The sequence below is a fragment of the Microcaecilia unicolor genome, chromosome 2 (genome assembly GCF_901765095.1).
Source record: "Microcaecilia unicolor chromosome 2, aMicUni1.1, whole genome shotgun sequence".
Taxonomy (NCBI): Eukaryota; Metazoa; Chordata; class Amphibia; order Gymnophiona; family Siphonopidae; genus Microcaecilia; species Microcaecilia unicolor.
In genome coordinates this window covers 74,357,112-74,382,471 of record NC_044032.1, presented here as the reverse complement: position 1 = coordinate 74,382,471, position 25,360 = coordinate 74,357,112, and the positions used below count along the sequence as shown (strand labels likewise).

Below are 25,360 nucleotides of genomic sequence, written 5' to 3'. Positions count from 1 at the left end.
TCAGGGATTTCAATGTCCCGCCCTGGGTGAGTACTGCTTCGGTACATCCCACCAGTCTATGGATTGATCAGCTTGATGATATGGAAGGTAAAATTATGTATAATCATACCTGATAATTTTCTTTCCATTAATCATAGCTGATCAATCCATAGCCCCTCCCAGATATCTGTTCTGTTTTTATTCTGGTTGCATTTCAGGTTCAAGTTTAGTCTTCAGTTATTTCAGAAAGACTTCGTGTTCAAGTTCTTTCACTTGGATTCTTCAAGAGTTGAGACGAGTTTGTGTTACAGTGAGCTGCTGCATTCCTCTCCCCTCCGTTTTACGGGGCTGGATTGAGACATAAATTCTGCCGGCACTCCCTCCCGCTTCGTGCGGCTGTAGGGCAGCTTTGTACCCCTCCCGCTTCGGCGGTGTTAGGGTCAGTCAGCTCCTCCCGCGGTTGCGGTTGCAGGATAAGCCAGATCCCCCCGCATTGGCGGGTGTGGTGTCCCTCCCCCGCTCCGCGGGGATGAGCTGGACGGATTCCCCTCCCCCACTTGTGTGGGGATGAGCTGGGTTAATTCCCCTCCCCCGTTTCTGGCGGTGGTGAGCTGGGCAGAGTGTCCCTTCGTGGGTGTAATTCTCTAAGTGCTGAGTCCTGCGGATGGAGCTTTGATATCGACATACTGAGGAGTTTCCGGCAGCACATGACCACATATAGGGAGGCAAAAGTTTGCTCTCTATCTCCACCTGCTGGTAGATGGACACAACCCACCAGTCTATGGATTGATCAGCTATGATTAATGGAAAGAAAATTATCAGGTATGATTATACATAATTTTACCTTGTGTTGGCATGTAATGTAGCATACTATGCCATACTTTGTATTTGAACATTTTTACTGATGTAATTGTCTATTGCTTATGTTTGATTTATTCTTGCTGTACACCACCTTGAATGAATTCCTTCAAAAAGGCGGTAAATAAATCCTAATAAATAAAAATAAATGTGGTCTTATTCTAGACATCTATGTGCATAACTGTTAATGCTCAGTTTGTACAGTTACCCTCATAAGGCAAGAAGAGAAAATGGACCATAAGCTTTTGCTAAAAACCCTCCTGTTACTGCATTTGCAGTATATTACTTTGGCTTATAAACATGGATACTCAACCTTCTTCCGTCTGTTCTAGCAAAGTAGGGTGTATTTCTTTCCTTGACTGCTCTTCCGGAGTAGTCTGACCTGGTAAACCAGAAAAATCATGATGTATCACTACAAAGAATACGTTCCCTGTTGTTTTCTTTTCATTGTGCTAGTGGTTAGGGTGGTGGACTTTGGTCATGGGGAACTGAGTTCGATTCCCACTTCAGGCACAGGCAGCTCCTTGTGACTCTGGGCAAGTCACTTAACCCTCCATTGCCCCATGTAAGCTGCATTGAACCTGCCATGAGTGGGAAAGCACGGGGTACAAATGTAACAAAAAATAAAAAGTAGGCTTGCCCTGTGTGTTAAGATGAGGCAAGTTGTTGGCAAATTCTTCCTTCATTTTTGGGCTTCCAGCTCCGATTGTTTAAGCCCCTTTTAGACTTTTTACTTAGAACTAAACAAGGCTTTCCCTCATACGTTTTATCTTCCTCTTTGCTCAGCCTTTGCAGCAATATTTCTCAACGGGGTGCCACAAACCATGGGTCTCAAGATCCTGTACAAGTTTGGCTGCTAGGCATCACTCTTGAGTGATGACAGGGCTTCCTTCCCTGCTGCAACTGTGAACACATCCTCAGCCAATCTGGGGTTCTGTCCTTGGACCCCTCCTCTTCTCCATCTATACCTCTTCCTTTGGTACCCTGATTTCATCCCATGGCTTCCAGTACCATCTTTACGCTGATGACTTTCAGATCTACATCTCCACCCCTGAAATCTCAGCCTGCTTGTCTGACATTGCTGCTTGGATGTCTCAACGCCATCTAAAGCTCAACATGACCAAAACGGAACTCCTCATTTTCCCCCCTAAACCCACCTCCTCTCTCCCCCCCCTTTCTCTATTTCTGTTAATGGCTCACATCCTCCCTGTCTCCTCGGCTCGTAACCTTGGAGTCATCTTTGATTCCTCTCTCTCCTTCTCTGCCCATATTCAACAGATCGCCAAAACCTGTCGCTTCTTTATCTACAATATTAGCAAAATTCGCCCCTTCCTTTCTGAATACACTGCCAGAACCCTTATCTACACCCTTGTCGCCTCTCGCTTGGACTATTGCAATTTACTTCTCACTGGTCTTCCGATCAGCCATCTCTTTCCTCTCCAATCTGTCCAAAATTCTGCGGCACGACTTGTTTTCCGCCAGAATCGTTATACCCACACTAGCCCGCTCCTCAAGTCACTTCACTGGCTCCCTGTCCGCTTCCGCATTCAGTTTAAACTTCTCGTACTGACCTTTAAATGCATCCACTCTGCAGCCCCCCCATTACCTCTCCATTCTCATCTCTCCCTACATTCCTCCCCGTGAACTCCGCTCACTGGACAAATCTCTCTTGTCGTCCCCCTTCTCCTCCACTGCTAACTCCAGGCTTCGCTCCTTTTCTCTCGCGGCACCTTATCCCTGGAATAGACTTCCTGGACCTATACGTCTAGCTCCATCTCTACCTGTTTTCAAATCTATGCTGAAAACCCACCTTTCCACTGCTGCTTTTTTAGCTCCCATTACTTCCCTCACCCGTAACTGTCTTGTCTGTCTGTATTATTTAGATTGTAAGCTCTTTTGAGCAGGGACTGTCTCTTTGTATCAGGTGTTCAGCGCTGTGTGCGTCTGGTAGCGCTATACAAATGCTAATAATAATAATAAAAGAATAAAATGGATTTTATGCTGCTTATTCTAGAAATAAGCATTAGATTTTCCCAAGTCCATCTTGATAATGGCTTATGAACTTTTCTTTTAGGAAATTATTCAAACCTTATTTATACCCTGCTAAGCTATTGCTTTTACTACATTCTCTGGCAAGAAATTCCAGAGTTTAATTATTATTATTATGACATTTGTATCTCACGTTATCCCAAACAAGCTCATTTTCAATGTGGCTTACATTCAAGGAGAAAACATCAAAAATATAATTGTCAGATAAATATAACATTTTAACATATTAGAAATAATTGTGTGTTTGTCATGAAGCTCAGGGCAGGTTTTAGACATGGTGGGGCCCAGGGAAGAAATTAAGGTGGGGGCCTATGATCCCTGATTTCCCCCTCCCCCGATCTCACCACTTGCATTGCTAGTACGCGGTATGGGTATCTCTTCCCCTTCTCCCCCCACCACATTCCATCTGCCTCTCTTCCCCTCGCCTTGCAATCTTCTTTACAATTTTTATTTCCCTTCTCAGAGGGGCCCCGGCGTGGCAGCCATCCTCACAGGCTGCCTCTGGCTATCTTGAAGCTTCCTTCTCTGCTGCGATCTGCCAGGTGGAAACAGGAAATTGCGGTAGAGAGGGAAAGTTTGGGGGTAGCTGCAGTCAGCTTGTGAGACTGGCTGCTGCAGTGGGGACCCCTCTGAGAAGGGAAATAGATTTTATGTTTAAACGGTTTTTATTGATGATCAAACATTTGAAACAGCTTTATGAAGGCAAACAATCTGTAATCATAATGACACATCATATGCATTTATGTACATCTTAACTGCATCATCAATTTTTACAACATTTTCTCCCCTTCTACCCCCCCTCCCTTATGATTTACCTTTTATATTGATGTCACAACCGCAACATTTAAGCATCAATTACAATCACCAAAATGTGAACTCTAAAGTCAATAGCACATCCTTTGTTAAAGTAACATCAAATTTTTACATAATCTTTTCATCCCTCCCCTTCCCCCCCACCCCCCAACCCCCTCATCCTCCCTCCCGGTAACCCTCCCTATAATCTGCCTCGAGGCAACAATGGAGTCTCATAATTTGTTAAGGATGAGGCTTCTTCCTCTTTGCGTGAGTTTATCTATAAAGGGACTCCACGTCTTTAAAAAACGTGATTTCCGCTTAAATGAACCCCTGGCCTCCTGCGCCTCCCAAGTCATCAGTTGGTGTACCTGATTGCGCCAATGCCAAAATTCAGGTCTATACGGAACAGTCCATTTTTGCAAAATACTTTTACGTGCTAGTAAACAAAGCTTTCTACACAGCAGGACTTCTTCCGCCCTAAGCCCCCCAAAAGAGCCAGGACAATCCAATAACAACTGTTGAGGCGTGCCCTGCACCCTTCTTGACAACATCAAGGAAAGAAATGCCACCACCCGTTTCCAAAAACATCTGACAATCCCACATTACCATAAACCATGATATAGTGTATTATCAACTTGATTACATTTCAGACAGGTTGGCGAGCCAATTCCTCCCGCTCTAAATAATTGTGCTTGTGAGAAATATGCCCTGTGGATGATTCGGTATGCACATTCTCTGTACCCCGCCCCACTGATTATCTGCGGAATACCTTTGAGGTGTGCTATAATATCCCAGGAGGCGAGTTCCCATCTCCGTCTGAGCTGTGTTAAATCCCTGGCTGGTGCCAAGGACCATATTTTCTTCTGGAGGCCCGAGATTGAAGGAGCTTCATCAGCAGCCTCCTCAAACAGTGTCTGAATCTTCTCCCCCAATTTGTAATTCAGGGACGCCCTGTCTAAGGATTGTAGATAGTGCTTCAACTGACAGTAGGCAAAAGTGTCTCCCCAGTTTAATGACTCACTAGGGATCAATTGCTCCAGTGGTTTAATCACTCCAGTCTGATCTACCACGACCCCCAAGTTATGAAGTCCCCGTCTCACCCAGTGTTGGAATACTGAATTCTCATTCCCAGGTAAAAATTGCGGATTCCCCTGTATAGTTAGCAATTCTGTCGTATATGGGTCTCCACCTAGTAATTTCCCCATAAATCTCCAGGCTCCCTGTAAAGGGCCTAATAGTATCGAACCTCTCATTTTTTGTGGCAATGAAGATCTATCTCCCTGCAATAATGAAATCAATTGATAAGGACTAAAGAGTGATTTCTCCAACTCTATAGGTGTGTGATAATTTGATGAGAATACCCAGTCCCTCACATGTCGCAACAAACAAGCGAGATTATAATATTTAATGTTAGGTAGGCCCAAACCCCCCTTGACTCCACCCTCCCATTAGCAACTGCTGGCGAATTTTTGCTTTCTTATATGCCCAGCAGAACTTCGTTACCATGCTATAGAACACTCTAATATCCTTCTTCAATAATTGCAATGGCAGCGTTTGCATCACATAAAGCCACCTTGGCAAAATAACCATGCGAATTAAGCACAGTCGCCCCGATAGTGATAATGTCAGAGTTCTCCAGGCCTCCAATTGCTGTTTGGTCTTATCCAATAGCCGCTTAATATTTATACTGTAAATCCCCCTTGTCCGGGCTGGTAGAAGGATACCTAAATAACGGAATGATTCCTCCACCCATCATAGTTGGAAATGTCCCGGCCATGCACTACGAGTTTCAGCAGTAAGAGCCAGTGCTTCAGACTTGTCATAATTTAATTTAAGACCAGAATAGGACCCGAATTCTTTAAATATCTCTAAAAGATATGTTAGCGTCTCCCATGGCTTCGTGAGTATGATTAACAGGTCATCGGCAAATGCCGCCACTTTAAATTCCTGGTGCTCAAATTTAACTCCTTTAATTGCCGGGCATGTACATATGTCTCGGATCAGGGGATCCAAATATAGAGCATAAAGTAAAGGTGACAGTGGGCATCCCTGTCGGGTCCCTCGAAAAATCTCAAACTCCTCTGAGTACAGCCCGTTCACCCACATCCTAGCTCGGGGCGACGTGTACAGTGCTGAGATCGCCCTCTGAAACCAGCCCTGAAACCCATAGTTGGTTAAAGTTGCAAATAAGTAAGGCCACTCTACACGATCAAATGCCTTTTCGGCGTCAAAACTAATCATGATAGCCGACTCTTGAGTGGTTTCCAATCTCTCTAGTGAAGCCAATATGCTTCTCAGATTACGCGCCACTGAGCGCCCCTGAACAAACCCTACCTGTGCTTCTTGAATGATTCTCGGTAACACTCTACTCAGCCTGTTAGCTAAAATTTTGGCGAATAGTTATACCTCTTGATTTAGGAGAGAGATCGGCCTATATGAAGTCACCAAAGTAGGGTCTCTCTGTTGTTTAGGTAGCACTATAATCTGAGCTAGATTGAGATGTTCTGGTAGCCGGCCAACTTCCACCCACCTATTAAATGCTTTCGCTATTGACGGTGCTATCGGTTCCCCCAGCATCCTATAGAACTCTAATTTGAGACCATCTGGGCCTGGGGCTTTACCCAACTTACTATGTCCGATTGCCCAGCTCACCTCGTCATCAGTTATAGGGGCATTTAACATCTTACGATCTGCTTGCGTAATGCCAGGAAGGTCAATGTTTTCTAAGTATAGCTCCCCTCCAAGACCCCTCTCCGCCTCTGACTTGTAGAGTTGCTTGAAAAATTTTTGGAAGACATCACGTATCTCTCTATCAGTATGAAGCAGTTGCCCCTTATCATTTCTAATGGTTAAAATTTGTTTAGGAGTGTGCCTAGGAGCAATCAATCGAGCCAACATCTTGCCTCCCTTGCTACCAAATTTATAAAGGTGAAATTTATAATACGTTTGGGATTTAACTGCACGTTCATGTATTAATGAGTTCAAAGCGCATTGGGCCGCCACTATATCTTGTCGAACCCTTGATATCGGGTGCACACTAAATTGTTTCTTCAAACCCAGCAATTGTTTTTCCAATCGAAGAATTTCCCTATCTCTAGCTCTCTTGTGGTGACTAACATAATTTATTATGTCCCCCCTTAAAACGGCCTTTGCCGCTTCCCAGAAGAGTGTGGCATCAACATTTGTTGTTGCATTAAAATGTGAGTACTCACCCCATTTAGTTAACAAATATTCCCGAAAATGCACATCCTTATAAAGGTAGCTAGGGAAAGACCACCCCCCTTTTGCTTCCCCCTGGCCCCCCACATTCCATGTCATCCAAACTGCGGCATGATTAGAGATCACACAGGGACCAATCTCAACTTCCCCTATATCTGAAAAGGCCTCTCTAGAAGTCAACAGATAGTCAATCCTAGAAAAGGTATTGTGTGCTCTGGACTGATGTGTATATTCCCTATCAAGAGGGTGCAAAGTCCTCCATACATCAATAAGGTCTAACAATGAACAAAAATCGGGCAATCCCTTCGCATGTTTTCTAGACCCTGGCCCAGTCGGAGGGCTAGATTTATCTAATGAGGGGTCCCAAGCCGTGTTAAAATCCCCCCCTAGCACAAAGGGGGTGGATGCCACATTTGTTAGAATCATCCTCAATTTAGGGAAATAGATTTTAAAGAAGATCGGCAAGGGAGGAGGAGATGGACTGTGGTGGGGGGAAGAGATGCCTGGACCGTAGGGCCCAGGGCAGCTGCCCTATTTGCTTCCCCCTAATGCTGGCCATGATGAAGCTAGGCTAGAGTATTGGTTAAGTTGAAACATGTAAGAGAGACGTCAAGTGAAGAAATATTTTCTCACATTTGTTTTAAATGTACTACTTAGCTTCATTGCTTGCCCTGTAGTCCTTGTAGTTTTGTAAAGAGTAAATTAAGTGATTCACATTTACCCATTCCACACCACTCATTATTTTATACACCTCTATCATATCCTCAGCCTTCTCTTTTCCAAGCTGAAGAGCCCTAGACGCTTTAGCATTTCCTCATAAGGAAGTCATCCCATTCCCTTTATCATTTTTGCTGCCCTTCTCTGTACCTTTTCTGATTCTGCTATTCTTTTTTGCATGCATTGACCAGGATTGCACACAGTATTTGAGGTGTGGTCGCAATACAAAGGCATTATAATATTCTTATTTTTGTTTTTCATTCCTTTCCTAATAATTCCTAACATTCTATTTGTTTTCTTAGCTGCTGCTGCACACTGAACAGAGGGTTTCAATGTATCAACCATGACATCTCTAGATCCTTTTCCTAATGTGGAACTTTGCATCATGTAGCTTTAGTTTGGGTTCCTCTTTCCCATATTCATCACATTGCAATTGCTCACATTAAATGTCATGTGCCATTTGAATGCCCAGTCTCATAAGGTCCTCTTGTAAATTTTCACAATATTCTTGTGATTTAACAACTTTGGATAATTTTGTATCAGTGGCAAATTTAATTTTCTCATTAGTTATTCCCATATTTAGCTCACAGACCCCTGGGGAACATCACTATCGACTCTACTCTCTGTTTTCTATCTTAACCAGTTCTCAGTCCAGAATAGAACACTGCCTCCTGTCCCATGGCTTTCTAATTTCCTCAGGAGTTGTTCATGAAGTACTTTGTCAAATGCCTTTTGAACATAGTAACGTACATAGTAGATGATGACAGAGAAATATCTGTACAGTCCATCCAGGCAGCCCATCAAGATAAACTCATTACAATAAGGTATGATGTGTTACTTCATATTTATTTTATTTATTTATTTATTTATGCATGCTTGATCTTAATATGTGCTCCATTTTCACTACATATACCATAGAAGTCTGTCCAGCACTTCCTTGTTCTAAAACTTCTGAAGTTGTTATCGAAGCTCCTGAAAAGCTCCACTCCAGTCCATCCAACTTTGCCCAGTACTGGCTTTGCTTCCCAGTTACTGGTGTTGCCACCTAATCTCCATATCCCTTCCTTCTAAACAGGATTCCTTTGTGTTTATCCCATGCATTTTTGAATTCTGTTATGTTTTTCATCTCCACCACCTCCTGCAGGAGGGCATTGTAGGTATCTATCACCTTCTCTGTGAAAAAATATTTCCTGACATTATATCTCAATTGGTCTCCTTTTAACCTCAATTCATGTCCTCTAGTTTTACCACCTTTCTGTCTCTGGAAAAGGTTTGTTTGTGGATTAATACCTTTCAAATATCTGTATCATAAGACTCCTGTTTTTTCCTTTCCTCCAGGGTATACATGTTCAGGTCCTCAAGTCTCTCCTTGTAAGTCTTGTTACGCAAACCCCATGGCATTTTCGTCACTTTTCTTTGAACCACTTCGTTTTTTTACATCCTTAGCAAGATATGGCCTCCAAAACTGAACACAGTACTCCAAGTGGGGCCTCACCGACCTCTTGTACAGAGGCATCAACACTTCCTTTCTTCTGCTGGTTATACCCTTCTGTATGCAGCCTAGCATCTTTCTGATTGTGGCCACCTCCGTGTCACATTGTTTTGTCACTTTGAGATACTCGGACACCATCATCCTAAGGTCCCTCTCCTGAGCAGAGCTTACCAATCTCTCCTCTCCTATCTGGTACATGTCTTGGATTTTTGCACCCCAAGTCCATCATTCTGCACTTCTTTGCATTTAGTTTTAACTGCCAGACCCTTGACCGTTCTTCCAGTGTTTGGAGATCTCTTCTCATGGTTTCTATCCAGATACATGATATCGATTGGCTCACCTTTAGCCATGTGTTTATTCAGCTTTTCAAAGAAATGTAGTAGATTGGTGAGTCAAGATTGCCCTTGTCTAAATCCATGTTGGTTTTGTTTCATTAATCCATACCTATGTATATTCTCAGTAATTTCATTCTTTATAATAGTCTACTATTTTTCCTGGCACAGACATATAGTTTCCTAGATCACCTCTGGAGCCGTTTTTAAAAATTGGTGTTACATTGACCAGCCTCCAATGTTCAATACCATGCTTGGTTTTAAAGATAAATTTCATATTATTAATAATAGCTCTGCAAGTTAATTTTTCAGTTCTCTTAGTATTCTGGGATGTATACCATCTGGTTCAGGCACTTTGCTACTCTTGAATTTATCAAATTGCCCCATTATATCATCCAGGTTTATAGAGATTTGTTTTATTTTTTTTTTTCTGACTCATCAGCATGGAATATCATTTCTGGCATTGGTATCTCACCCACCCCTTCTTTGGTGAAGACCAAAACAAAGAATTCATTTAATCTCTGTGCTATGGCCTTATCTTGCCTGAGTGCCCCTTTTTTTTTTTTTTTTTACCTCCCAGTCATTTAGCAGTCCAACCAATTCTTTTACTGGCTTCTTGCTTCTATTAATACCAGAGCATTAACAGTACACGATTCAAGGACAGATCTAACTTCTAACGGCTATTGTAACATGTCTACATGATGTAAGCCACATTGAACCGACTACCTGATTGGGAAATGTGGGGTACAAATGCATAAATAAATAAATAATATACCCAACAACGTTTCATGTGGGTTTTTTTTTGGCTCCAATGCAGTCTTGTTTTCAAAGTCGCTCATTGCCTTCCTTATCAGTGGTTTGCATTTGACTTGCCATTCTTTAAGCTGTTTTCTGTTATCTTCAGTTGGATCCTTCCATTTTCTGAAGGTTGTTCTTTTAGCACTAATAGCTTCCTTCACTTTGCTTTTTAACCATGCCGGCTGTCATTTGGTTTTCCTTCCACCTTTTTTACTACGTGGAATATGCTTGGCCTGGGTTTCCAGGATGATATTTTTGAACATCCATGCCTGATATAAATTCTTTACCTTTGCTTATCATAGTCTCTTTTTTGAAAGTTAAATACTAACGTATTGAATTTCCTGTGTGTATTTATGAAATCTGATCATGTTATGATCACCGTTATCAAGTGGTGGTAGCACTGTTACCTCCTGCACATGATCATGTGCTCCATTAAGGACTTGTTCTAGAATTGTTTCCCCTCTTGGTTCGTGAACCAGCTGGTCCATAAAGTAGTCCTTAATTTCATTTGGGAACTTTACCCCCCTAGCCTGCCCTGATATTACATTTGTCCAGTCAATATTGGGGTAATTAAAATCACCCATTACTATTGTGTTAGCCTCCCTAATTTCTGTTAACACTTCTGCATCTGTCTGTTCATGCTGGCCTGGGGGGGGGGGGGTGGATTGTGTGTTTGGAGGAGGGTCAGTGAGACACTTAGGAGGCCTGATTGGGGGGGGGGTGTCAAGGAGCAGATATGCAGGGGGATTCCTTGGTGGAATGGATGTGGGGATGGTGTTCTGCCACACTAGTGAGTTCTATATATGGGTGGCCAACACTGTATTGCCTGCATTGGCAGATGTGACCATGCAATCTATCGCTCTAGGTAATGCAGTGCTCTGGGTTAACAGTCTGCCCTGTGTGGTAAATGCAGGGCACATCTCCTGCACTTAACCACACAACCCTTGCACTTACTGCATGGCAATTTTGGCATTAATCATGCAGTAAATGCAAAATTTACTGCAGTTTAGTAAAAAAGGCCCTAAGGTTCTACCTGGGGAAATGGAGTGTTAAGTGACTTGCCCGGAGCAGTAGTGGGATTTGAACTGGGCTCCCCTCATTGGCAGTCAATTTCTCTAACCATTCTATGCAGTAATTGGACACTTGTCCACACTTTGGTAAAAATGCCCCTTAGAATTAGAATTCTGTATGTTGTCTTATTGATAGTAATCTTAAATTGAGCAGTGGTGTGCCTTAGCGTATCCAACTGTAATTATATAACAAAACCTTATTCTTTCTCTACTTATCATTTAGGTCAAATACCAAATTATTTTTACTCTTAACCACAGAGGTGTCTTTCCTTAGTATGATAGTTGAACAGTGCATTGCATCTTATTTGGGGAGAAAGTTGCTATATAATTGAGTTCACTATTATGTATCTAATATCTTGCAGATGGGTTTGACAATTTTTTTTAACTTCGTTTGACTTTGATCTGCTTTGTAAATTATGGAGATTAAGCTGGAGGTTCTTGTCTCTTCAAGTATCAAGCGAAAGAAACCGTGTCCTCGATTCTGCTGGCTAGGGCAGGTAAGTGTCTATTTTTTGTTTTTGTTTTTAAAGATTGTCAATTTATTGTGATACAGCTACTATACTATTTGACTCAGATTCTACAGAGACAGTTTTGGCTGTTCCAGTTTTTTTTAAACACAGAGAAGCGTATTAAAGTGCTTTGAAAATGAGCCCCATAGTGTAGCAGTTAAGAACAGATTAGTGTGTATATACTTGCCAATATTCAATAAGAATAGATGTGAAAATGTGTTAATTAGTTCTCCTTCAGTTGCTAGCCTATGGGATTTGAACAAGTTAGATAAGTTCACAGTGAAAAATTACAAAGAAACCTAAAACTGACATACTGCCAGTAAGTGCCTTGTAGTTAATGACTAACTGGATACCTGAAAAGATTACCATGTTAAATGTATGTAGTGAAATTACCTTTTGGAAATAACCAGTGCTGGTTTTTTTAAATCATGTATATGTTAAGTAGTGATGTGGATTACAAAAGAAATCACGTTTTCATGGGTTTTAATAAGAGAATTGTCAGGAAACAGGCAAAGTCCTTTCAAAATTGAGTCTTCACTGGCTGTATAGAGATGCGTAAGGGCCTTTCCACTAAAAATTAGCCTTCATCTGGAATAATGGTTATGTATTATGATCTTATTAGGGCTACTTCTAGGTTAGGAGACACTAGAGGGCCAATGCTCAAAGGTTTGTGGTAGAGTGAAACTCTACTGCGGAACTAGCGCTGAAAAATTGCTGCAGCATGCTCAAGTAATGAGGATACAAATTCATGCCACATTAAAAACTGCAAGATCTCGCTGAGCTCTTGTAACACTAGGGGGCGCTGTGCTTATGACAACACAAAAGCCACCAGACACAATATGCGGTATATCGATTTTATTGGTGATACATATGTGAACACATACACCAAGATACTTACAGCACCTGCAATTCAGTCAGCATCTGGGAAGACCACCAGGGAAGCACTAGCTCTTCCTCAGAGACTGCAGGGACATACTCTTCACTGAACAAGGCGTCCCTACGTCCAGGCAAGCTTCTAAAGAAGGTCCGTGCTCCCCCCTCGTTTATAGTGTGAAACAAAGGTGCCTTTCCCAGACTTGCACAAGCTGGCATCCCTTAAACAACCAGCCTGTTTCCCGTAACAGAGAATAACTCCCCCAGACTTGCACAGGTTGAAGGTGCCTTTCCCAAAGGTGCTGGCATCCCTTAAACAACTAGCCTGTTTCCCATAACAGAGAATATCAACACATAATTACAGCCAAAACATTCCACTCATTCCATCCCCAGCTGACCTTCAATCCCATGTATTACAGCTCTGTAATTAAATACAGATACCCATAACATATAAACGCAAGATATTCATGTAAGACCGCTACAATATAGCCTATATATATATGTGTAGTAAGAAAAGATTCCTCAGTACGTAGCGCAAACACACCAGTGCTTAAGTGCTGTTAAAGCCGTGGTCAGGCTCCAACAATTAATTGCCTCATTAGCTCTAGCACTATAATTTGCTGCTTTCCTATAACATCCACGGACTCAATTCTTAATAAAACCACATCAGTGTGTATAATAGTGTCCAAATAATGTGATAATTTAAATTGGCCCAAAATATGTAATACATGTCCATTTTTTCAACTTAAATGAAACATCTCAAACAATTTCAAGCAGCTCAGTACTCCGTGGCCTGATGAGTTGCCCTGTGTTGCTTCTTCCTCAGGAGCCAGTAACTTTCTGTGCTTGCCAACAGTCAGTTCCACTCTTCAGCATTTTGGTGGGACTGACTTTTGGCAGACACAAAGTTACTTAATTTACCACTGTTACCTTCCACTCAACCAGTTCCTAATCCAGTCAGTCACTTTTAGGGCCCATACCGAGGGCACTCAGTTTATTTATTAGTCTATGTGGAACCGTGTCAAAGGCTTTGCTAAAATCTAAATACACCACATCTAGTGCTCTCCCTCAATCCAACTCTCGGGTCACCCAGTCAAATCAATCAGATTTGTCTGACAAGACCTGCCTCTAGTGAAATCATATTGCCTCAGGTCCTGTAATCCACTGGATTCCAAAAACTTTATTATTCTCTGTTTTAAAAGCATTTCCATTAATTTACTTACCACAGAAGTTAGAGTTACCAGCATGTAGTTCCCAACCTCTTCCTTGCGCTTTTGTGGAGGGGGACTACATCTGCTCTTCTCCAGTCCTCTGGGACCGCTCCCAACTCTAGAGAAGCTTTGAAAAGGTCAGCCAGTGGAGCCGCTAGAATTTCTCTAAATTCCTTCAGTATCATTGGATGTATGCCATCTGGCCCCATCGCTTTGTCCACCTTTAGTTTAGCCAGCTCCTCACAAACAGAGTCCTGTGAAAATCGTTCAGGGACTACCACTCCGCCATCTTTGATTCTTTAAGCCCTTTTTTATATTTTTTTTTGTCTTTGTTACCATTTCTTCCATCTTTACCTTAATTAACCACATGACTAGAAATAGATGTGGTAATAGGAAAGTGTTAAGGTTCTTCTTTTATTGGTTTTGTTTCTATATTTAGCTTGTATACAAGAGGATGTACAAATCTTTACTTTGCTGTTCTGATATAAAATAATTATTGGGGTGTGTTTTATTTCAGCAGTTTTAATTTTAATTTTTCTTAGGAAAAGGAGTCCATCTTTCTCCTAGATGAGAAGCAGTTGAGTGAACTTAACCTACCATCAGGAAGGACAAAAAAGAAAACACCACGTCTGCAGCCTTTGCTGAGAAATGCTATTATTTTAGCAACGTCTAGAAATGGTGAATATTTGTTTCAATTATTATTGCATATTTGGATATCAGGTTTCATACTTTTAAATGAAAGTAAGCAGGTGGGAAGTATATAGTATTCACTTTGATTATAATAGGTTGTGTTAGGGATAGAGTGCAGTTGAAAAATAAGTCTGCAAGGGTGGGTGATTTTTTTTTGTTTGGGTGTACAACAGAACCGCCCTCGTTTACAAAGTTGTGCAGCATTGCCAGCCGCTAGTGTGTCTTTGTAAACAGGGGCCTAAATTTGCTCCTAGTTTGAGTTGTATTATACTTAAGAACCTTCTGCGGTTTTACATTAATTTTATTAAGATATCTGGTTTATTTAGTAACAGAAAAATTACAACAAGTGCTGATCCATGGCAGGCATCGTGGGGGAAAGGGGAGGGAGTGCTTGGAACAGGATTACCGATATGTTCATCACTGGTGTTCATCAGTTCAAATCTGGTTTGAGTTGATTGTGATTGAAAGTTAGTGACATGAATTGATGGTCTCACTGCAGTCCCAGTGGATAGATATCCATTGTAAATCGCTAATTCTGATTTTGTCTGCCAAGCTTTCCCTGGGATTCCACAAGGTTCCTGAAAATAAAGCACATGCCAATTATGCTATTAGTCACAGTATTTACAGAAGACAAACAAGATTGAAAGAAGAGCCAGAATTCTTTGTGTTCCAAATTATATAGAAAAAGATCACGATTTTGCGTGTTATCCCCTTCTTATCTTTAGTTTCCATACATGGCAACAAATTAGCAGTTCTCTTTTCTTGTGATATCAGTACATTGATGTAATTGCTCAGTTCAGTTCCTATAAAAACCATATAAAAATAACCCAATTGATGGAGGAGCGGGGTACAGGAGGGGGGGGAGGGGAAGGGTTGGGGGTAGGGGTAAATAAGGGGAGAAACTGGGGGGGGGGGAAAAGGTTGTGGTACAAATACATGATTAAATGTAAAATTCTCAGAGGTTATGATCAGGGAGTGTTGGGCTCCTCTGTTGATGTTGACATGGATTTGCTTTTTGTATGTTTTAATAAACTTCATAAATTAAAAAAAAAAACCTAATTACATAAAAGATTATAAAGGCCCAACTTGTCCCCACTATTCAGTGTCCTTTATCCTTCCTCAGTCACCAGCACTCTATTTTCTCTCAAATAACCCCTGTATTCAACTTTTTATGGCAGCTTATGTAATTTTCTTCATGATTCGGTAACTGACATCATACCAATGTCCAGTCTGTGGCGCCATCTAACAGATTAATTTTCACGTAGTAAATAAGTCTAGAGAAATGTTTAGACCTTGGACTTTCAGTTAATCTACATGTATGAAGATAGCAAACTATAATCTATATTACATTTGTGTGGCCTCCTTTCTACTTCATAGTTTTTGTTCTTATGGTTCATAATGAGAGAATCTGTTTTTGCAACTCATGTGCCTTATCATACTAGCAGCTTCTAACTTCTCTTGGATCTATGTTCCTTAGTGTTCAAAGTTGCCTCAAGAATCTGCAAGGTACTGGAATTTTCCTCTGATCAGCACACACCCTCTAATTGTGCTGTCATTTGTCCTTATACTGAGAGAGTGAGAACAGATTTGGCCTAACAATTCACAGGTCCCAGCTATTGTTTCACAGTAGAGGGGACCCAGTTTCTGAAATCCGTCTCCCTAGGAATGTTTTTAGGGGACTTTCTGGTTGTAGCTTTCTATTGTACTTCACTGGAAGATATACCACAATTTCTGATATTAATTGGCATCTTCCTTGGCAGCTTCAGCACAGAATCCAAATATTGCACAGATTGTATTAGTCTCTTACCTTGAGAAGAGGCCTTCAGTTGAGGGCAACTTTGGCAGTTTGCCTCTGCTTGAGCCCGCATCATGGGGGACCAAGGGAAGGTGGGGGCCTGTGAATTTTAGTGCAGCAGTGCACAATGCCAAGGTACCCCGGTTTTTCAGCAAATGGAAAATGAAAGGATCCAGATGCCCCGACAATCCCATGGCATCACAACAAATTGCTGTACGTTCGTTCCCTTTTCCCAGCCTCTAACAGGCTGGGAAAAAACATCGTATCTCCACACACATAGGATATATAGTCATGGTGGTCCCAGATTGGCTGAGGTCCCCTGGTATGGGAACGTGAAGAGCCTAGCACTAGCAGATCCAACTTGCTTGGCAAACATCAGGATCTGGAGCATTTTTGACACCTGGTGCAGGAAAAAGTACGTTTTTCCCATGGGAGGTTCAAATCCCAGATATTTTAGAGTTGGCAGAGACTGGGTTCGAGAGGGCCCTGGCATTTAACACCATTGGAGTACCCTATGTGGTCTTATCATAGAGGGTCTGTAGAGAGCCATACCTAATAATGGCTAGGATAGAGTAACTTTGCACATGGTACCATCCTTTTTGCCAAAGGTAGTTTGATTCTTTCCTTCAACCAGACAGTCGAGTTGCTTGGTCCTGGGAGGTATGAGGATGAGAAAGCTAGCAGTGCTGTATTTCCTGGACCTTAGGAGAATACTCCACAGATGACTGAACCCTTCTGGAAGACTTGACAGGCTTTTTGAAAAGGCTGGCAAATTTGATATACCACCTTTCTATGGTATAGCCAAAGCGGAATACTTTTTTTGTTGTTGTTTTATTATATGCAGGTACTTTGTCCCTAGCGGGGTCCAGTCTGAGGGTTTTTTTGTGCACTTTTATATTCCTTGAAGGAATGAGATGACCTTGAAGGCCGTTTTGGTCTGATGGATAAGAGACCATCATGGTCACAAATGGCTCACGTGGATGTGATTCTCCAAAGGTTGGGTGAAAGCACATTCAGCCAGGGCCTAGGCAGCCTTCTGGACAGACTATAGATCAATTCTACTAGAAGATATCTATACAAAAGCACTAGGAAGATCTTAACGTCCCTTTTTGTGACACCCAAGACTGGATCTGGAACATCAATCCTTGTGACTTCAGTGATTCCCCCCCCACTCCAGATGATGAAGGCTTTTGTACATCCCACTGGTTTGGACTGTTTTGGCATGGGCAAAGAGGAAAGTATAGTTATGGCTTTACTTGATAACTGTTGTTCCTTGAGTACTCTAGATCAGTACAGGTCCCATTCCAAGGAATCCAGGAGTGCTGAGAGTGAGAGAGAAAGGGAGATGCCATGGAGTGCACAACATACTAAAAATAAAAAGGAGGGTGTGCAGAATTGATGGGGGGGGAGGGAGCTAAATCAGGGGGTTGTCTATGCTGTAAGGGGCTGGATCGGGGCTGTGCTGCAGGGGGCTGTTGGCTTAGGGAGAGTCTGTGTTATCTGTGCCATAAGGGGGGGGGGGGGGAGGGTGCTAGATCAGGCAATAAGGGAGCCAAGGGCTTGGTTATGAAGGCAGCTTGTTAAAAAAAATAAGAGGCTACCTAATTCACCATTGTATATAGTTGAAGGAACAGGAATTTGTTCTGTCTCCTCCTGCTGGAGGGCAATATATTCTCGCTGGTTTGCACTGCTTTGGCAGGGTTCAAGAAATGACATTTATCATGTAACTCATAACCGTACTTCATCTGGTGCCAAGCCATGTAAAAGCTTAAAGAAAAAACACGCCATTCCTTAGCATCAACAGCAGATGAATCCAGGAACTGGTGGGTTGTGTCCGCCTACCAGCAGGTGGAGAAAGAGAACACTGAAAGAAGGCAGTGACCCTGGATGTTTAGCTTCTTCTCTCTTCAGTATATCTCTATCTCCAGCAGGTGGTGGACGTATCCCTTCCAGCTCCTGAATTTGTTGCTTGGGGGGGGGGGGGGGGGGGGGGGCTCCGGGGCTCTGCCAGTTGAGGAGGGGGTGTGTAGCTGAGGGTGTCCACTTTGGAGGCATACTTGGGTTCCAGGTTCCTGCCTTACCCCACTTCTCCTTATCTCCCAGCTTCTCCACTGTTTTTTGGTTCTGTGTGCCTGTCTTTGCCTCCTAACATTCCTCACAGACACACACACACACACACACATACACACACACACACACACAAAAAAAAAAGCGTACTTGAGGCTTGGATGGCAGCTTAGACGATTTACTGCAGCACATTGACCCGAGCTCCTCCGGACTGGGTCTTTATCAGTGAGAGTCTTCATTTTGGCTCCTCTTGGGAGTGTTTCTTGCTGCAGTTCTTCTGAGCAGGGTGAGTTTCCTTACTGTGCGCTGTTCCTTTTCTCATGCTCTAGCACTGTCTGCTTGTGGCTGCTGAAGCTGTGAAATGTTGCTCCTGCTGTTGCAAGAGAGAGACCGCGGTGGAAGTGTGTAGCGCCAACTGTTTTGAATTGTCTGCTCCAGGGAGCGTGGCGGTTTCAGCGGGAGCGGACCTTTCCTTTGCTTCTGAGCTTAGTGGCGGTGCCATGGAAGCGTTGAGAGATGCGTGCCTCTCAGCTACTTTAGAGAGTGGGGGCATGGGGAAGCCGGGATTAGTGCAGGAGGCTGTTTTGGAGGCAGGGGATTCTAGTCTGGCCTCAGTTTCTGGGGTAGTCACTCAGGGGGGTACTCTTTCTCCCCTGAACTTGTGTTATTGCTGCACCGGGCTTTCTTGCTTAAGAGAGCTCTCCCTCAATCCCACTGTCTCCCCATGCCTGCTTCTCTTTCCGTGGCCCTGCAAGTTCCTTTCTCTGTGGGGGGGGTTTAGAGCCGCCTTCCCATGCAGATGTTCTGGTTTCTAAGCGCAGGAGAGTACTTTGTCTGAGGCTGCCTCGGTGGCTCCGCTATCCCCTTCCTAATCCATTTTTGGGGGTTCAGAGGACTCTTCTAGACGTAGGTTAGAGGAGCTACAGGAAGGGAGTGTTTGGCTGCAGGAGCAGGATGACCCTAAAGCGGTGCATATTTTTCATCGAGATGAACTCCCATCTCTTATTTCTGATGCCTTACAGGCTCTCAGTATTTCAGATCCAGAAGTTTCTGCGGCATCTTCTTTTAATCCCAAGATGACCAATACTAGAAAGCCTACTCGGGCTTTCCCGTTCAATGAGTCCATTCAAGAACTTATCACAGCTCAAAGGTCAGATCCCGATGGGACTTTAAAGGTAGCTAGGGCTATGTCATGACTTTATCCAGTGGAAGAATCTTAGCTGGCCCTTTTTGGGCTACCTAAGATGGACTCGCTGGTTACTGCAATTACTAAGAAGACTGCGCTCCCTGTTGAGGGGAGGGGTCGCTTTGAAGGATGTGCAGGACCGCCGTTTGGAGGCTTCTTTGAAATGTTAGTTTGAGGTTTCTGCTCTGGCCCTGCAAGCTGCTATTTGCAGTTCTTACGCGGCCCGGGCGAGTTTATCTTGGCTTCAGCAAGCGGTTGAGCAGCCCTCTGAGGATTCCGTCTCTCTCTCTCTGAGGTGGCCCCGTGGATGGAGTCGTCCTTAGCCTTTTTAGCCGATTCTCTTTATGATTTGATAAGGGCGTCTGCCAAACAGATGTCTTTGTCAGTGACTCTAGGCTTCTGCTCTGGCTTCGGCATTGGTCGGCTGATCTGGCCTCTAAGCAGTGTTTGTCGAAGTTACCCTTTCGCAGGAAACTCTTATTTAGTGAAGACATGGAGCAGATTGTTAAAGATCTGGGAGATTCCAAAACTCAGCGTCTTCCTGAGGATAAACCCAAGACGTCTGCCAGAAGTTCCTCCTCCTCCTCGAGGCCCTGGTTTCAGGAAGCTTGCCGTTACTGTCCTGGGTGAGTCTCTGGTTCCGGACAGCGGTCCCGTTTTCAACAGTGGTCCTCCTTTCATTCCGACAAACGCCCTACAGGTGCTGGTCAGAGACAAGCAACCCAGGGGCATCCGTCACAATGATGGGACGCTGGTCCACTCTTCCCTTCCCTGTATCGGGGGTCGTTTGTCACTTTTCCTCAAAGAGTGGACCAAAGTGACATCAGATCAATGGGTGCTGGATCTTGTCAGAGAAGGATACAGGTTGGAGACACCTTTTTGGAATCCCAATGCGCCACAGCCGTCAAGCGAACATCCATAAACAACACGTTACAATCTCTTCTAGATCTTGGAGCGGTAGTTCCAGTTCCTCAGGCGGAACTTTATTCCAGTCGCTACTCCATCTATTTTGTGGTTCCTCGAAAATGCGGATCTTGCAGACCGATCCTCGACTTGCACAAGGTCAACGAATCCCTTGAGGGTGCGGCATTTCCGCATGGAAACGTTGCGTTCTGTCATTGTGGCAGTTCAACACGGGGAGTTCCTCACGTCTCTAGACCTCAAGGAGGCGTATTGTGATTTGGCCTCATCAACGGTTTCTCCGTTTTGCGAACCTAGGTTGACCTTTTCAATTTCGCGCCTTGCCGTTTGGTCTAGCCACAGCGCCTCGCACCTTTTTTCAAAATGATGGTGGTGGTGGCCGCTTTTCTGCGGAGAGAGGGTGTCAGAGTTCATCCTTTATCTGGACGATTGTCTCATTCAGGCAGACTCGGAGCAAGAGAGTTGTCTTGCAACTGCCCAGGTCATACAAGGCCTGTAGTCTCTTGGTTGGGTGGTCAGTTTTCCCAAACTTCATCTGACCCCCCTCCCAGTCTCTCGATTTATTTGGGAGAACGATTCGACACAGACTTATGCTATGTGTTTCTTCCCGACGGCAGGCACCTCAAGCTCCAGACTCGGGTACGCCTTCTCTTGCGTGCCTCTCGACCCCGAGCTTGGGATTATGTGCAGCTGCTCGAATTGATGACAGTCACATTGGAAGTGGTGCCTTGGGCGAGGGTGCATGTGTGGCCCCTGCAGCTGTCCCTGCTAAGTCGCTGGACTCCAGTCTCTCTGGAGTACTAATGGCGCCTGCCTTGGCAGCCGGCGGCCAGACACAGCATGGCTTGGTGGCTCTCCAATTTCAATCTGCAACAGGGGATGCCAAAGGGGATGCCTTTGGCGTCCCCTCAATGGTTGCTGGTGATCACGGATGCCAGTCCGGATGGGGTGCTCATTGTCTCAACCATTATGCACAGGGCCAGTGGACAGCTCTGGAAATGAGGTGGTCCATCAATTGTCTGGAGCTGAGAACAATTTTCCAGGCCTTCCTTGCCTTCCAGAGGACTCTAGTAGGACAGGTGGTCCGAGTTCTGTCCGACAATACAATGGCGGTAGCAGCGCTGGCAGCAGAGGCAGCCAACATTCTTGCCTGGGCAGAGCGTCACCTGTTTGGAGCACAGGTTCTCATCCGAGGAGCCATATCCTCCCACCCAGCTTAAGGAGTGCTTTGGTACATCCCACCATTTCTTGGAGTCATCTACTGTTGATGCTAAGGAAGGAAAATTAGGACTTAACCTGATAATTTTCTCTCCTTTAGTCACAGCAGATGAATCCAGGATCCCTCCTTGGCATTCTGATTACTTTTTCAGTGCTGCATAAAAAAAAAAAAAAGAAGGAAAGAAAGAATTAGTCTACAGATTCAAGAGAATTGTTATTGAAAACTGACCTGCTGTGCAGAGTGGTTCAAGTATTTAAGACTCAGGTTGTTTCGAGGCTTTATATGGGAATAGACAATATATGACAGTTTGTGGTAAGTATTTTAAAATAGAATAAATAGTTGTATTGTATACTAATTAATTTTAAGAGAACCCTTTTGTGCAAACTGTTATACTCAGGATTATATGTTGACTTTTTATACTGTTCTAGCTAGATTTGACATTTTTGTACTACTATGATAGAATTTCATTGTCTTTAGTGACTTGTCTGTTATATTTTACATTCTAACAGGTGCCTGGTTGGCAGGAATACTAGAAATCGGGGAAATATTTCTATGGCACAAAGATCGAGACTATTTGAAAACTGTACCAGCAACTGAAGAATTTAGAAAGGCAATTACAGCAGTGCAAGGTAGGAATCTCTTTCCATCTCCAGCTTGACTTTTTTTCCTATCATTTTTATTAAAAATTTTAAAACTGTCATAAATTCTGCATATAAGAATGGATCTCAATATCCACTAATAGATTTCAACTAACATTACAATCTCCCAGCCACAATAAAATTACCCTGTACCCCAGTGCTTTTCTTGTAGGTAAAAAGGTACTGGTACTCATTATGTGTGGGGTCACCATCTATAGCTCCGCCCATATGGTAGCCACACCCAAAGTAGCTACACCCCTTATACCAGCCATGGCGCATATAAACAGGTATCATTGAAAATACTGTACCAGTATAGGAGAAAAAAATAACTTGTGATTTTTTTTTTTTTTCATTATAAATAATTTCTGTAAGCTGTTTACAGCTCCAGTATACCCATCCATGCCCAGCATTTCTCCTCTTTCCTCTCCTCCATCCATGTTCATCTCACTTTCTTACTCTTCCCTCCCCTCTATCTGTGTCCAGTGACTCACCCCAGCCTCCACCTGCCCTCGAGATTGTTCCAGCTCCACCTGCTCGCCCTCAACTCCCCGACTTTCCGTTCGTGCCCCCTACGTTGAAATCTTCTATTTACCCAAAGTCACGGCGAAGTGGCAGTGAAAGCAGCAGGCAGGCGGGCTCGCCTCCTCGTCACTTCCCCTCCCTCTCAGCACGTCCCACCCTCGTGGAAAGGAAATTACATCAGAGGAAGGAGGGACGCTGAGAGGGAAGGGAAGCGACGAGGAGGCGAGCCCGCCTGCCTGCTGCTTTCACTGCCACTTCGCCGTGACTTTGGGTAAATAGAAGATTTCAACGCAGGGGGCACAAACGGAAAGTCAGGGAGCTGAAAGCGGGCAGGTGAGCCGGCCCTCAGAAAAAAGGTGCCGGTACACCGGACCGGTGCATACTGGCACAAAAAAAAGCACTGCTGTACCCTCACCCCCTTCCTCTTTTCACCCCTTACCTCTCCTTGCTATCTATAGATCTTGTTTTTTGTACCACCAGCAGCTGGTTGTTCCTATTGTCTACTGACTCCAATAGTTTCTTCCCCCACCCCACCCCTCTGCTGTATTCCTCCCCTTGAGTTTTATGGAGTATGTTTAATCACAATACAGACAGAGAGGGCACTACAGTATACAATTAGACAAATCAGAAGAAAAAAGCAACACTGGGCCTTCAGAACTAGGACAACAGGAGTACTTTATTAATCAATGACCCGACACGGGCTGTGTTTCGGCGCCAACAAAGGCGTCTGCTTCAGGGGTCTAAATAAACATATAGATACATATAAAAATTAATACAATGAAACACAATAAGAATAATGGATGCATCGTGTCGATTTTAAAACATAGACAATGTATCAAAATAAAAATGATATTAATAAAATATCAATAGTATATCATATTAAGAATAAAATGACAACAACCAGAAAAAAACAGAAAATATCTATAATGCAAATAATTAAAAATTAATGTCATGTTGTAATTCAAAGTGTACAAAGAGTTTTCAGTGAAAAGTTTGACAATTCCAAATATGAAGAATGCCCTGGTGGGCTTATTGTATGCATATAGGTAATCCCAAGATTCTACATACATATACATCCACATATATCAAACATATAAATTGCGAGTGACCGTACTCACCGCAAATGCGCAGTAGAGACCGAACATTCAAGGAGCAACACTCCAAACCCCGCCTCCACCAGCAGCTCCTGTACCGAACGTAATGCAGCCAATAGGGAGGGAAGGAGGGGGCGTGGAAATTGGAGGAGGATGTAATGCAGCCAATAGGGAGGGAAGGAGGGGGCGTGGAAATCGGAGGAGGACGTAATGCAGCCAATAGGGAGGGGAGGGGGCGTGGAAAATGAAGGAGGATGTAATGCAGCCAATAGGGAGGGAAGGAGGGGGCGTGGAAATTTGAGGAGGACGTAATGCAGCCAATAGGGAGGGGAGGGGGCGTGGAAAACGGAGGAAGATGTAATGCAGCCAATAGGGAGGGGGCGTTGAAATCGGAGGAGGACGTAATGCAGCCAATAGGGAGGGGAGGGGGCGTGGAAATCGGAGGAGGACGTAATGCAGCCAATATGGAGGGGAGGGGGCGTGGAAATTGAAGGAGGACGTAATGCAGCCAATAGGGAGGGAAGGAGGGGGCGTGGACATCAATGGGGGAGGGAGGGAGGATGGAGAAGAGAACCACCATGTACAAGGGCACAGCAGGAACGACGAAGTGGCCAAGGAAACTAAAAAAACCCACAGCAGAAACCAAGCAGGGATCAAAAAACGTTCTGGGGCCAACAGAAAAAGGTAAATAGGTGTATTCACTCACAGCACTCACAGCACACACACACAAGTCCTGCTTTGCAGCATGAAGCAAAGACATAGCTGTCCCGCCCCTTTGGCTCACTGAACAGCAGGAGTCAGCAGAAGGGGCGGAACAACAACATGTATGCGGGGAGGGGGGAAGGGGGAAGGGGGGAGGGAGACCGGCACACGACTGAAAAATGAGCCTGCGTTTCAAACTGCTCTAACAACTGCCTAAAAGGAGACACTGAACCTCCACTGCCACACAGCTCCAACAACTGACTACAAGGAGACACTGAACCTCCACTGCCACACAGCTCCAACAACTGAGTACAAGGCGACACTGAACCTCCACTGCCACACAGCTCCAACAACTGACTACAAGGAGACACTGAACCTCCACTGCCACAAAGCTCCAACAACTGACTACAAGGAGACACTGAACCTCCACTGCCACACAGTTCCAACAACTGATTACAAGGAGACACTGAACCTCCACTGCCACACAGCTCCAACAACTGACTACAAGGAGACACTGAACCTCCACTGCCACACAGTTCCAACAACTGATTACAAGGAGACACTGAACCTCCACTGCCACACAGCTCCAACAACTGACTACAAGGAGACACTGAACCTCCACTG

The 25,360-nt window shown here is 43.9% G+C and overlaps 1 protein-coding gene across 1 annotated transcript in view; it reads left to right on the top strand.

Annotated features, from left to right (window-relative positions):
- Positions 1 to 25,360, top strand: part of LOC115461867 (ciliogenesis and planar polarity effector 1-like) — a 337,061-nt gene that overhangs the window by 10,988 nt on the left and 300,713 nt on the right. Inside the window, exons 2-4 of the mRNA XM_030191927.1 lie at positions 11,672 to 11,806; positions 14,445 to 14,580; positions 22,290 to 22,409. Coding sequence (XP_030047787.1) covers positions 11,726 to 11,806; positions 14,445 to 14,580; positions 22,290 to 22,409 — 337 coding nt within the window. The 5' untranslated portion in view covers positions 11,672 to 11,725. The remainder of the gene's footprint in view (positions 1 to 11,671; positions 11,807 to 14,444; positions 14,581 to 22,289; positions 22,410 to 25,360) is intronic.